Source organism: Equus quagga, chromosome 19 (genome assembly GCF_021613505.1).
Source record: "Equus quagga isolate Etosha38 chromosome 19, UCLA_HA_Equagga_1.0, whole genome shotgun sequence".
Taxonomy (NCBI): Eukaryota; Metazoa; Chordata; class Mammalia; order Perissodactyla; family Equidae; genus Equus; species Equus quagga.
The window spans coordinates 9,531,962-9,546,560 of record NC_060285.1 but is presented as its reverse complement, the minus strand read 5'-3'; the positions used below and the strand labels follow the sequence as shown (position 1 = coordinate 9,546,560).

Genomic DNA, 14,599 nt, shown 5'->3' with positions numbered 1-14,599 from the left:
AAGGAGTTCAGGGAAGCCCCTGATGCTGCACCTGGGAGGCCGTGCCATCGTGGGGTCACATGAATGGGTGATACAAGTGGACAGAAACAGCTTGGGGTCAAGAGAAGCCAAACTCTGAAAATCAACCCACTGCTCGCCCACTAGAGCAGCCATGTGGTTTCTTTGACTTTGCCCCTAAATCCAAAAGGGCGTTCTGTGCCCTGCAGCCCCTTTCCCTTGCTTCTTGATGTCCTCTCTGCAGTGTCTTTGTCCTTCCTTCTCTTCCATGTAGATCTTAAGTAACCAAGAGGAGTGGTTCAAGGCGGAACTTGGGAGCCAAGAAGGATATGTGCCCAAGAATTTTATAGACATCCAGTTTCCTGAGTAAGTATTTCCAGCCTGCTGATGGGCCTACCCAAACACTCTCTCCTTATTTTTTCAGTAGTTGCTAAAATTACCCATGCACACCCCAGATACTGTCAAAAATGGTTGCCTCTGGAGGGGGAACCACGGAGCTGAAGGCCAGGGGTGGGAGGGAGATTTGCATTTCCCTGCATTCCCTTTTGAATTTTATACCATGTGCATGTATTGCCTATTTTAAGTTTATAAACTAAAATCATCTATAATTGTAATCACAGTTCCCAAGAATTCCAGTGGGGGCGCTGTTGGCCTCCCTTCTCCAGGAGCCGCGGCTCTCCCTGCCCACCCTCCATCCTAACCCGGGATCCCAAACGGCTCAGGAGGATGGATGCTCCCTGCCTTCCTCCCACCCTGCTCACAGCGATGAGAGAAGTCAGTGGGAGAAAAGGGGAAATTCCCTTTATAAAGAGGAAACTGAAAAATTGAGATTGGGTCTCATTTGTCTCAAGAATTGACCACAAGGGTTAGATAGAAATCTAATCTTGTCTGAAAGTCAGGCTGTAGCTCAAACAGCAAAGGTTTGTTAGAAAACCTAAGTGGTGTTGGCGACCCCGGTGAGGAGCAGTCGCACCACTCATTGCAAACCAGTCCCGACCACCGAACCAGAGAATGACCACTGACCTCAGCTGGGCCCTGTGACCTTCCAAATGACCAGCACAGGTCAGTGGTACCTTCCACGCTCCTCAAACCTCCAGCCCCTCCCCCGCCGCACTCTCAGCTGAGGGCCTTGCTTCCGGGTTCCCTGGGACCATGGAAGCCACCAGAGAAGGCCCTCCATCCCACTGCCCACCTGACTCTCTGCATCCACCCACCTCCTGCAACTGCGCTCAGATTCTCTGCCGTCCCTGCAGCTGTCTGGAAAGAACTGGCTGTGCTTCCGGCGGAAATTCTCCCTTCTCTCTCCCGAGTGAACTTTCTTCCCCTCTCTGCTGAATCATTCCTATTAGCCAACAAAGATGCTGCAATTTCCCCCATCTTACCAAGAAACAAAAACAAAATGAAATAGAAAACTCTTGATCCCAAATCCGCTTCCAGCTGCCACTTGCTTCTTCAAAAAGAATTATTTTTTGTTGTTGTTGAGGAAGATTAGCCCTGAGCTAACATCTGTTGCCAATCCTCCTCTTTTTGCTGAGGAAGACTGGCCCTGAGCTAACATCCATGCCCATCTTCCTCTACTTTCTATTTGGGACGCCTACCACATGGCTTGCCAAGCGATGCCATGTCTGCACCCGGGATCCGAACTGACGAACCCCAGGCTGCCAAAGTGGAACATCTGCACTTAACCGCTGCGCCACTGGGCCGGCCCCTAAAAGAATTATTTATATTTGCTGTTTCTAACTCCTCGCCTTCCATTCTCTCTGGAAGCCCCACACCTCCTTCGAAACCTTTCTGTCAAGGTCATAGTGAACTTCCCAGCCCCGTGGTCGATTCTCTGCCGTCATCTCGGCACGATTTGATGTGGGGGATCTTTCCCTCTCGTTGAAACACTTTCTTCACTTGGCCTCCGGGACACCCTTCCCTGGGGTCCCCCCTCCTCCCGGCTGCTCCCCGTCTGGCTCCTTTGCTGGTTTCTCCTCATCTCCTTTAGGGTTAGAAGCTCCCTCTGCCAGTGAAGCCCTCCACGTCAGCATAGGTTAAATCACTCCCTCCCTCCCCAGCCCTCCTCTTCGTTTGTCCCCCACACACTAGAGTGTAATTCCATGAGGGCAGGAGTTCCTGTCTGTTCTGCTCACTGCTACATCCTCAGTGCCCAGAAGAGGGCCCAGCACACAGTAGATGTTTAATAAAAGCTGCTAAATGAATGAGCGAATAGCTTTGGAATGGTGTGTAATGATAAAACCGGGGCCACTCATGTAATATGTGGGCTGTGGACATTTTGTCAGGTCTCGAAAGAAGTCACATCAAATTCCAATCAGAGGACAAATGTGTATTTTCTAAACGCTCCCCTCACTGCTTGCTGCCTCTTCTGAGATCTTGCCTTTGAAGCATGGCTGCTGTGGAGCACATCCCATTCTTGTTCCCATCCCCATTACGTGTCCTACACAAGGCCCTGCTGTGGTGGCCACTGTTCAGACCTGAGGGTTGGATGGCAAATACCCTGGCAGGTTCCCCAGCCAGATGACAGCCATAAACCCTCTGTTTCCAGTCCCTCAGAGCCCTACCAACCTTCCCCAGAAGTTCCAGCTCTGGAATAAGGACATCCCGTCTGGAGTTCAGGTTCCTAAATTCTAGAGAGCACAGAGCATTGCTCACAAAGGAATCCAAAGCCACAGCCCATCAGACATCCACGATAAAGGGACGCACATACTAGCCTTCCAGCGGCAGCAATTAGAGCAGCCACCTTGAAGAAATGGGACGCGGCCCACCTTTGGCCGCTGAGTGATTGCAAACACTCTGCTTTTCTGTGGTGGAGAGCGGTTTCTGGCCTCCTGCCCTGGGGCTGGAGCCGCCGTCAGCCTCGCCACTGTGGAAGTGCTTGGCCTTTTCACACATGCCGAGCTGAGCTGCCGCAGCAACACTTCCAGAGGCTGCCACCCTGCCTGCTCCCCTGAAAGAGCGGTTCCTCCTCAGTTCCTCCTTTTCCACAGTAAAGATTATTTTCCAGCCTGAATTTTCAGGGAGGGTCCAGGAGCTGAGTGTGTAGACACTGCTCTCTGGCTACAGCCAGCCTCACTCATGTCCACGTGTGTGGGCAGGACTCCCTTGCAGCCTCTGTGGGCACCCTATGAGCTCCATGCCACCCAGGTCCCATGGGCCCCTGGGGCTACTGAGTTCTCAGCCAGGGAACGAGCACTCAGGCCCCTTCCCAGCTCCGCCTCATTGCCCTCAGTGCCTGAAGCAGTCCCCTCCTGTCCTTGCAGTTCTTTCCTAGCGACATCCCTCACACGGCTGCCAGCAGGCGGCCGCTTCCCACAGTGAGTCACTCCCACACTGTCCCATTTTGGTGCAGTGGCACATTTCCACAATTCAGGCTTTCTGAGCTGGAGAGAGACTTCTCCTAGAGGGAAGGAACAAAGAGGATGCGTAAAGGAGAACACTGACTTGCCTCGCCTGGAAAGTGCCTGGAGCAGCTGCTCGGTTTCAAAAGCTTCTGGCCCCCCTTTCGCCTCTCTCCTCTCTAGTGACCAGTTGCCAGCCTCTCTCCCTTTGGGTCATCTCTCCTCCACTTCTCCTTCCTGCCACCCTGGTGTCTCACCAAGATCCTCTGATTTTCTCTCACCCGATAGATGGTTTCACGAAGGCCTCTCGAGACACCAGGCAGAGAACTTACTCATGGGCAAGGAGGTCGGTTTCTTCATCATCCGGGCCAGCCAGAGCTCCCCCGGGGACTTCTCCATCTCCGTCAGGTACTGGCCATGCCCGATGCTGTCCTGAGCCAGACTGCTAAGCCGTGAGGTGACCTCTTGAGTCTGACCTATCGCAGCAGCATGGTGGCCAAGGGGCCCAGGCGTCTTACCAACTATGTTGCCATCCATTTCCTTCCTCTAACACGTATACATAACTCCTTGGTACACTGGTTTGTGGCCAAAATTATGTGTACATTCATCTGCCTCCTCCTCTAGCCCAGGTGCTTCTGGAAGGACAGGATTTTTATCTACTTCACCTTTGTGCCTTGTGCCCAGTAGGAGCTCGATGAGTATTTGTGGGAGGAAATGAGGAAGAAGGAAAGGAGAACTCCCAGTTGTCCGCCTCTGTCTTGGGGTTTAAATCTTAAGCTTTTCTTTTACTACTGATGCATGTCTGAAGACGGGTCAGAGAAAAACGAAAACCCCAAGTCACTGCGGTAGGACACATACACAGTTGTAGGTGGCCGCATAAAAAGAAGGGCTACCTCAACCCATTGTAATACAGCAAAGTGAGAGCGACCGAGCAGAGCGAGGAGGGCTGGGGGGGCGGGGGCGGGGACCGTAACAGCAAAAACTGTGCAGCCCTCAGAAGGAAGTGACTCAGTCCAGGCATAAACATGACTTAGCCCCACACTCGGAAGCCCCAAGTCTGAGCTCACGGCGTGTGGTCAGCGTGTCGGGGAATGCAAGTCACATACCTGACTTGGTGACCACATATGAAAGTGCAAGAATTATGCTGCGAGAAGGAAGGCGTGACAACCTGGACAGTGAAACCTTACTGTCAAGTCAATTGACAGGAAATGCTGGGCTGGATTATTCAGCATATTTTGAAAGGCATGCAGTTTTAGTACTTTAAGTACATAAATCCAATCTCAGGTAATAAACTGAGGTCACTTTACCATTCAGAAAAAAGGAATTTTTTTCTTTTTGAGGAAGATTAGCCCTGAGCTAACGTCTGCTGCCAATCCTCCTCTTTTTGCTGAGGAAGACTGGTCCCTGAGCTAACATCCATGCCCATCTTCCTCTACTTTATATGTGGGACGCCTACCACAGCATGGCTTGCCAAGTGGTGCCATGAGCACCTGAGATCTGAACTGGTGAACCCCGGGCCACCAAAGTGGAATGTGCACACTTAAGTGCTATGCCACCGGGCCGGCCCCAAGAATGGATATTTTAAGGAATAGGTATGAAGGCCTTACAAATAGTGGGGCAACCATTCCTATGCACATGTGCCTCTAAAGTGCTCAAAAATAGCTTGGTCTCATTAGCATTGCCATTGCAATCTTGCTGAAACTCTTAATTTTCCTTAACTAAAACTGTCTTTTCCACAGCTAGGGTGATAGCAAATTTTTGCTCAGGCCAATATTGACATATCACAAATTCTAAACTTGTTAGATCTTAATTAATAAATCTTACAGCTCAACCCTATTTCTTAAGTGCCCGGATTACAGCCTGGACCAAGTAATTTGTTACATGGAGAAGCATCTCTTGGTGCCTTTGGTTTGCATGAAGTTGACTCTGGTTTTTCTCAGCTAGGAATTATGGTTTATATTTCTTTGATGACGGTGGATTCTACAAAGTGGCCAGCCTTGAGTGCTGCCACGGTCTTCACCTGCTCTTGAGGCAATGCAGCTTCTTGTTATGCCGATGATTACCATAGATTATTACATCTTCTGCAGACGTGTAATATAATATATTCCAAAGCAAGATCATTTATATTTATTTATGCATCTGCTTTCTGTCATGGACACAGATAATTAAGAGCTAATTGTAGTCCTATCATTTAGCATTTGTTAAGGGTCTGAAACACTAGACTTTAGAGTCTGGAGCCCTGAGTCACATCTTTTCCCCTGCTCCTCTCAGAACTTGAGACAGTGGTTCAGCCACTCTCTCTCTGTAGGCCCAGATGACCAACTGTAACCCTGTCATCCATCCTCTCAGCTCATGATAGTGACAGGGTTAATGTTTCTCTCTCTGAGATCCTTGACTAAGGCACAGTGGATGAATAATTATATCACAAGAATATTTCCTCCTCCTCACCCAGATGTGAGGAGTGATGACTATGAGTTGAGCCATATGTCATTGTTGGTGTTAGCATGAAGAAAGCACTGGTTAGTGGCCAAAACCAAGGGGAAGACCATGCAGTGACTGCAGAGTGTTAGCTACCATCCCAAAGCAGTCAAGCAGAGGTCACTGCATGGGTTCATCTGGCTGTGAGCAGAGCCCAGCACACAGATGAGACTGAAGGTCAGAATTCCTGTCCCCTCTGAACACAGACCACTAAATCCATCCCTAAGAAACCTCTACTAACCATTAGAGGTGTCTTTATTCTCCAACACTCTTTAAATTCTTGACCTTTCTACTGGATCAGGTAATTGGTATCATTAGTGTTAGTTTACTTTTAGATATAAAGGTATATCTGTTTGATAAATTAACTTGACTTCCGAAAGAGAACGCCTTGGTGATGGAGAAAGACTGGAGCTATTCGTAAAGGCCCAGTCTCCCTGTTTCAGATGAATAAGATCCAATTTCTCCTCCCAGGTGCAAATGTGCCCCATCCCTTGTGAGTCCAGCTGTGTCAAAAGGTGCCGATCTAAAAAAGTTAGCATATGTAGATGGTGTGGCAGGCCCGGCTCACTAGACAGGCATCAGAGAGCCAGGGGTCTTGCCTCAGCTCTGCCACTCACCCACGGCGACCTTGACCAAGCCCCTCCACCTCTCTGAGCCTTCGCGTCCTCAACTGTAACATGGAGACACAAGGTTAAATAATCTCTAAAGTCCTTTCCAATAAAACCCTACAATTCTATATAACACTTTTTCCCCAAAAAGCTCAAAATACTTTATAAGCTTACTTATGCAAAACATAAACCAAGACCAAGAGATCTCCATTATGTAGAGAACAAAACGTGACAAATTTCTCAAGGCAGTCTCTTACTGTCCAGAGCTAGTTTATGGGCTAAAGTTTTCTGATAACAGAAAGATAACGGGGGCTTGAAAACCTCTCCCCTCTGAGTCTTGGCAGAGTCCTTAGCATAGTACAGGACTCAGGGATTGCCATGTTTCAAATAAACATTGTAAAAAGGTCCTTGACCTCATAGTCTTTAAAGCACTAGGAGCATTTTTTCTCTTGTAAAAGCTCGGCTCCAGTGTCAGAAGACAGATTACCTTCTGCTGATGTAAAAATCCCTTCTAATGAGGCCTGTGTCCTGAGCAATCCCTTCCACAAATCTCCCCCTAAACTTGACTGCACCAGCCCGCCTGCCCAGTGATGGGCAAGCCAGCCATATCTCGATTTCCTGCCCAAACAGAGCTCCAGCATCCCTGCATGCGTTCAGCCCTGGAGGCAGGGACATCGTCACCATGTAATAGACAATTTAGCTTTGCCTTGATCTCTAGGCATGAGGATGATGTTCAGCACTTCAAGGTCATGAGAGACAACAAGGGTAATTACTTCCTGTGGACAGAGAAGTTTCCATCTCTCAATAAGCTGGTGGATTACTACAGGACGGCTTCCATCTCCAGACAGAAGCAGATCTTTCTGAGGGACAGGACCCGAGAGGATCAGGTACGCTTCAGGTCCCATCAGCCCAATCTAGAGATTTTAGGCAGCTTGAGTCCTACTCGAACCATCCAGACAAGGCATTTCGTGGGCATGTCCTCTGAGTATTCGGAAAGACAGAATAACGCTGAAGTCAGATCTCAGTTTTAATCCTAGCTTAACACTTCTTAGCTATGTGACTTTGGAAAGTTCTCCAATCCTCAGTTTGCTCATCCATGAACTGGGAATGATACTGACATCTCCCTCAAAGGAGGATTATGAAGGTTGGAGAAGGTGCCGTATCCCCTCCACTTGCCTCATTCCTAACAAGGCTACAGCACTCAGTAAACATTCGCTCTCAATTGTGGATGCGGTCATCTTGTTATTCACAGGCATTGCTCCATCTCCGTTTTCAGCCTAGCTCAGGAGTTGCCCGAAGGTGAAGGAGCCAGGGGGTTACACACAGAGATATTAGACAGCAGCCTGGAGTCTAGGACTAAGCCAACAGTTACAGCTTTATGACAGAATTAGGAAGGTGGGGGGCATGGGAGAAGAAAACTAGGCCTGGAATTCTTGCTCTTGAAGCAGTTTGGAATACAGATACTGTTTTAATAAAAAATGCATCAGACAGACCTGGCTTCAAATCCTGATTTCAGCACTAACTATCCTTATTACCTTAAGCCAAGTTAAGAAACCTTTCTGAGTATCAGTTTTCTCGTCTGTAAAATGGAAAGCATATAATACCTCCCTCACTGGGCTGTCATGAGGATTAAAGGAGATAATATAGTTATAGCACTTGCCACAGAGTCTGGACAATCGTAGGCACTAAGGAAATGTTAACTTGCCTCTCATAAGTAAATTCACACACACACAATTTGCAAAATATTTTTCAAAGGGAATGCCATGGTTATAAGAGACAGATATTACAGAAAGAAGCACTGGCTGGGATAGTTAAGATCCCAGGAACAGGTTCTCTGAAAAGGCATTGAGACTTTCAAAGCAACATGTGCTTTGGGGAAGTAGAGACAGCCGTCCCTGTCAAGTAATCAGTTGATTTTAAGCCTGAGAAGTTACAATCAAAGAGAAAAGGGTGTTCCCACCAAGTGCACACAAAAGTTCAGAGAGAAAAACAAAGGTTAACCAAGACCTTCTGAATTGTTTTAACCAGGAAACGGACAGAGGTATTAATTTACCAGGATGTGCATGCAGAGACAAGACGCAACAAAAACTGCATTAAATTGGAATAAATGAGTTCATATTTGTAAAGCGCTTAGAACAGTGTCTGGCATATACTAAGCCCGGGGCCCTGCATAATTATTTGTTAAATAGAAATAACAAGAATATCTCTGAGTCACCAGGTTGTGGTGGCATTAAGGAGAAAGGCCTCGCTCCTTCCCGACACGCCCAGCCGCAGGCCAGTTTCCATGGTTTTGCGAGTGTTGTTGTTTGGGTCTCTGTCACCAGGCTATAAATGACAGTTCAAAATCATGCAAAGTCAATAGCAGAGCTTATGTGGAGAGTAGGATGTCCACTGGTGTGGCAACATGTGATAAGGAAGGGTGGCATTACGTCAGTAAAATAGAATATTTAAGCTTGATTGTGCAGAGAAAAACAAGCCCATGAGGAATGGGCTAAATGGTACCACGTGGAAAGTGTCAGTCTGTGAACCAAAGACCCAAAATCCCCAAACTGGGAGAATCTGAGAATGCAGAGGCCACCTTTGAAAATGTGAGAGTCTGAACCATCGGTTCTCTTCCAGCTGCCCCCGACCCCATCAGCTGTCTCTTGGAGCTGTTGTAAACAAAGTCTGAGAACAGCTACCTGAAGGCCAGGGTAAGGTGAGGAGATGCGGGAAGAGGATGGATCCGCATTATCTCTGTTCTCTCCCAGGGTCGCCGGGGCAGCAGCCTGGACCGGAGGCTCCAGGGAGGCCCACACCTCAGTGGGGCTGTGGGAGAGGAAATCCGGCCTTCGATGAACCGGAAGCTGTCAGATCACCCACCACCGGCTCCCTTGCAGTATCCCCCGGCACCGCCACCACAGCAGCAGCGGTATCTGCAGCATCCCCATTTTCATCAGGTATCACAAAAGAATGAGGTGGGCTGCAGTGAGGGAGGAGGAGGACCTGCTCTCCTCCCAGGCTTGGGCCACCTTGTCCCCACTGCCACTTAGTGTGTGAAAATGCCCCTCAGTGCTGGAAACAACCACAGCAAATCAGTGCTGGGGGTCTGTTGTGGTCCCAGGACTGTTGGCCAGGGGAGGAACATCCTAGGCCTGGCCCAGCCTCCTCAGGTCTCATAGAGTTCATAAAGAAGATCTGAGCGCCCCAAATGGCAGAAATATGATACGGAAACTGCTCTTGGCAAGGAAGCCTCTGTGAATTAAATGGCTCCCTGCTTGAACACACACACACATTCTTACCCTGAGGACTCAGTGAACAATTGCTTCATTTTCCTATCAGCACAATTCCAAATCTATTCATGCCCCTTAACCCATCTGGCTGTCGAGATCCACAAGAAAAACAGATTAATACCCGCAATGGAACCTTGCTTATTTGTTTATATATCCCCCGCCTTGTTCCAGATGGGATTTTAGGCAGCTTACCGAGATGGACAATACAGCCAGATAACATCATTCCTAAATTCCTTAGCAGGGCATACGAAGTCCTTTGTAGCTGCCGGTATCTGTTTCCCCAGCCTCATCTCCTGCTGCCTCCCCCTACTCTGCAGGCGAACACGCATTCCAGCAATGCTCTACTACTTTTAGTTACCTGAAAGGCCCATGGTGTTTGCTCTCACGCATTTGAGGCTTTTCACATGCCGTCCCCTCTGCCTGAATTGCCCTCTGCTGGCCGATCCTACTCCTCCTTTAAGCTGGAGTTCAAGAATCACCTCCTTTATGAAGCCTTCCCTGATTACCAGGTAGACTTAGACACTCTTCTCTCTGCTCACTTATCACTTAAATGTGTATGGTTCCCCCTCTAAACTAATGCTCCATGGACACAGGGACCTTCTCTTTCCAGTCACGTATCCCCAATACTAAGCCAGTACTAGACACATGGTAGGTGCCTGATAAATATTCCTTGATTGAAATGAAATCTGGCATCCTCTTCACAATCTAAGGTCCCTTTGTCATCCTTCCCCATCCCTCCGTCATCTAGGGTTTATTGTTATCATCAGTAAGTGTTCTTGGAACACTGGCTGTGTCCATGGCATCCGAGCAAAGGCACCACGGGCACCTGTGTGGCATGCTTCTGGCAGTGTGGTGACGGGTCCTCTGTTGATCTGTTTCTAGGAACGCCGTGGAGGCAGCCTTGACATAAACGATGGACACTGTGGCATGGGCATGGGCAGTGAAATGAACGCCGCCCTCATGCACAGGAGACACACAGACCCGGTGCAACTCCAAGTGGCTGGGGTACGTGAACTTCCCTCTCTGGGCTCAGTGGAGGAGGCAAGAGGGCCAATTAGAGAAATCGCTGGTCCTCCAGGAGAGATGTAAAACTGCACAAAGCTCAGATGGAAGTGGTGGGAACCCAGGCAGTGAAGGAGCAGGGAGAATTCTGGGCCGGAGCTGATCCCAGCCCAGCACCATCCAGTCTGTTGTTCTCAGTTTGGCCATCAGGCCTCGCCTGTCCTCACATTTCTTGGCTCCAGCTCTAGCAGAGGGAGATCTCATTGCCTTTATCCCTGAGATCCATCTTGACTTGGTTGCACCAGCACTGAGAGCTGTTAGTTTGGGCGTGCCACCCTTCAGTTTGTCACTTGAAGGGATTAAAAGGATTGGGGATTGATGTAGGGAGAGTAGTTCTCAAGGATTCTCTTCCGGCCTTGGAGAGTAACATCTCTGTCGGTAAAGTCCTGAGTCTCAAGAATGACTCTGATGGTTTCTGGTGACTTTGTGCTCAGGGCTGTGCATCGGGGTCTGCTTTCAGGGGCAGCAGGGTTTGTCTCTGGAAAGCCATATACCAGCCTGCAGGGTGGGCTGCTCAGGGAGGACTTGGTCTTGGTGCCAGAGTCAGCAGATCCCCTTCCGTGTGACAGTAACTCCAAAGGCCAGCCCCCATCCCAGCAGGACCTCTCTGTGTGTTCCCCCGACAGCGAGTGCGGTGGGCCCGTGCACTGTACGACTTCGAGGCCCTTGAGGACGACGAGCTGGGGTTCCGCTGCGGAGAGGTGGTGGAAGTCCTGGATAGCTCCAACCCGTCCTGGTGGACCGGCCGCCTGCACAACAGACTGGGCCTCTTCCCCGCCAACTACGTGGCGCCCATGACCCGGTGAAGCCCTTCTGAGCAGTCAGAGGCTCTCATCTGAAGCTGCCTGCAAGAGAGGGGGCAAGGAAGAAAAGCTGGGACTATGTTTGCGTGTACATATGTGTGTGTGTGTCTACACATCTACACATAGAGATATGCCTATGCATACACACATTTTACAATAGTAATTTATTGGCAATTTAGTTGGTTAATTAGTTGATATGAACGGAACTCAAGTAGGGAATTACATTCGTACTTGTTTTTCTACTCCCCTCAGGGGCTATGCATGCAGAAGGCAGTGGGGAGTTGGGAAGCACGGGGCAGGGAAATGAAACTGAAATTCTTCCTGTCCTTAAGATGGCACCGCTTCCTCTTTGTCTGGGGAATTTTCACGGAAAGGAGCTAAGCAGAAATCCACACCCTGGCATTGGACCAGAACAAGAGGGTGGAGTTGGACCTGGACTTGGTGGGGCATGTTCTGGCTCACCTGCAGGCCCTGCTCACCTTGAGGGTTTGCAGGCGGCTTTCCTCCTGTTCTCCTAGGGTGGGCACCACTGGATTGAGAATTAAGGTGCAGCCACACAAGTCTGAGCTGGGAGCGGGAAGGGGTGTGCAGGCAGGACTAGAGCAGCCGGTGTCCCGAAGCCTGGGCAAGGCTGGCCTCCTGGTCGGTGCTTAGCCGAGACCTTCATCTCGCTCAAAAGAATGTTCCTCAGCTAATCCTCTTCCTTGTGGCTGACACGGAGAAACAGAGACACTGTGAGGAGCCCAGATCTGGAAATGGAGGGATTTTTCACAAACCTCTCCACGGCTACTTGGGTTTAACCTCCGTTCCCCTGGCTTCCAAGAAAGAAACAGCCTAGATCCTGTTAAGTGCCTGGAGAAGCCCTGCCCCAGAATGTGGATTTTAGAGCCATTGTTTTACGTTACGAGCCTGTCTCTTTGGGGCTCTATTTTTTTTCCTCTTGGTTTTCTGTGTTTTGAAGATGCTTTGCCAAGTGGCACAGTGAGAAGCCCACTCCACAAGAACATTGACTAGCAATTGGTTGATTGATTGACTGATTGAACATGACCCTGGGAGGGAGCTGAGATGAACTTCCTGTTCCATCTGACTGTTGGGCCACTGCTGGTACCACGCCCCCCGCTGCCCCCCCGGAACTCCATTGCCGTTGTGTCTCCTCCTCACCTAGAATAGAATGGTTGTCCTAGTGCTCACCCTGCGGGCGTGAAGCACAGGCCAGCTGGGCTGGGCAGAAGGAAGCTCAGCGTTTTAGTGGAGGCTGGGAGCAAACATGTCTGCACCGAGGGCACTTAGGAGGGTGTGTGTGTACCAAGACATGAAAGAAAGGTTTGGGGTGAAAGTGTTGGTGAGGGAGCACAGGAGTGAGTGGGGCCTGTTCCTTGTCCTCTTCCCCAGTCCTTCCAGCTCTAAGGAGGGACAGGGGCAGCCATTGTCGCATTATCGCAGGTAAAATAGGAAGACTTTCTGACTCAGAAGTAACTGTCAGCGTAACGTAGGCTCTGTCCCTTTGACACTGAATCCTGCGATTCTCTGATCCCCACGTCGCCATTAGAGAAAAAGGGAACAAGAAGGGCCTCTGTGGTGGGTCTTGGGAGGGGGGAGAAAATGGCCTGAGAGAGGCAGGTGGGGGGGGAGTCGAGCATGAGTGAGGAGCCTCTCTCAGCCTTTGGAAATGAAAGCACAGAGAGGAAAAGGGAGCCCAGACCTTTCAAAAGATCAAGGAGCAGCATGAGAGACACAAAGGGAGGGAGAAGGAGCAGGAGGTTAAGTGGGACAGGCGAGGAAGACGTTGGAGGGCAGCATCCGCAGCGACCAAGCACGCAAGGGGGCACCCAGGCAGGCGGAAGGAGGAATTAGAGCAGAGAAATGAGCACCGAGGAAGGCAGGGGGCAGAGCCACCGCAGGGATGGAGACAGGAGAATAGGGAGGGAGAGAACAAAGACAGAGGGGACCTCATGAGCTATTTTGGTGCTAGGTAACGTGAACATGTTACGGTAAATAAAAGCCAAAAGTAATGTTGATTTTATAGTATTTACAAAGCATACGCTTTAAACAGCCCACAGACTTCATCCGTTTGTCTAATGATGTGGGAGGACCAGCCCCAGTGAAGGCAGAGGGAAAAGATTTGATTCCGGTCTGGGTTTTGTGCCTTGAAACACTTCTCAAGAAGCAGGAATAAAACAAGTGCCCTTGTTTGCCAGGCTGCGTCTGGTGTCTGTGTCACACACCCCTCAGGTGGGGGCAGGGGTCGCTGGCCTGGAGAGGCTGACCACACAGTGTGGGTGGAGCTTTCAGAGCCCCTGGAACTGGGCGTTCTGCTCCACCAGAGGCCATTGTGGGAGTATTTTTAATTGAGATGCTAGAACAGCTTCGCCCCTGCTCATGATGTGGCCCAATACAGAGGGAAGCAAGAGTCACCCTAACCACCCACAGAGAACAAGGGCCGTTAGGGACTAAGACGAAAGGACAAGGACCACACTGTTCCCACTGTGGGGGAGGGGAGGCTGACTCTATTTGGCCACTGGTGCTGCCTCGGGGAGCACACGGCTGTTGCTTTCCTCCTGACAGCATTTCGGCACCAAGGGCGCGTCCACTCAGCGCCCTTATCAGCCACACAACCAGCAAACAACACCTTGTCTCTGAATTGCCCTGAAATGCTCTGTGTGACCTGGGAGCGGGGAACTTCCAGAGAAAATCCAGTTCCTGTTGGACCAGTTTGGTTTTTCTAACCGCTTGCTGAGGCTCGCTGCATCTCAGACATCTGGCACCTGCCGCTGCCCACCCACTTTTAGGTGGCCTTAGGGTGATCTAAGGGGTGCTTCTCACAACTAATGTGCCTATGAATTGCCCAGGGAGTATGTTAAAATGCAGATTCTTGTTCAATCCTGCATTTCTACCAAACTCTGGGGTGATGTTGCTGGATCCACGGACCACACTTTCAGTAGCAAGGACAAAGAACTTGGCAGTGAAGCAAACAGCTACAAAAACCTAATTGGATCACTTTTCTGGGGATATTCGGGCATTTTTCTTCATTGCTAACA

General features: G+C 49.8%; 2 protein-coding genes across 6 annotated transcripts in view; one reads left to right on the top strand and one right to left on the bottom strand.

The window, feature by feature from the left end:
* The window catches only part of ENTHD1 (ENTH domain containing 1), a 155,385-nt gene extending 151,135 nt beyond the window's left edge, over nt 1-4,250 (bottom strand). For 4 of the 5 annotated variants that reach the window (XM_046646577.1, XM_046646579.1, XM_046646581.1 and 1 more), the window contains exon 1: nt 3,671-4,250. The gene's annotated coding sequence lies outside the window, so the exon portion shown is untranslated. Of the gene's footprint in view, nt 1-3,619 lie in introns of all 5 variants that reach the window. The other variant, XM_046646578.1, reaches the window with a different exon arrangement.
* The window catches only part of GRAP2 (GRB2 related adaptor protein 2), a 60,664-nt gene extending 48,618 nt beyond the window's left edge, over nt 1-12,046 (top strand). The window contains exons 3-8 of the mRNA XM_046646582.1: nt 272-363; nt 3,627-3,746; nt 7,143-7,311; nt 9,175-9,363; nt 10,579-10,701; nt 11,385-12,046. Of these exons, the coding sequence (XP_046502538.1) occupies nt 272-363; nt 3,627-3,746; nt 7,143-7,311; nt 9,175-9,363; nt 10,579-10,701; nt 11,385-11,564 (873 nt within the window). The 3' untranslated portion in view covers nt 11,565-12,046. The remainder of the gene's footprint in view (nt 1-271; nt 364-3,626; nt 3,747-7,142; nt 7,312-9,174; nt 9,364-10,578; nt 10,702-11,384) is intronic.
* Nucleotides 12,047-14,599: the final 2,553 nt, after the last annotated feature.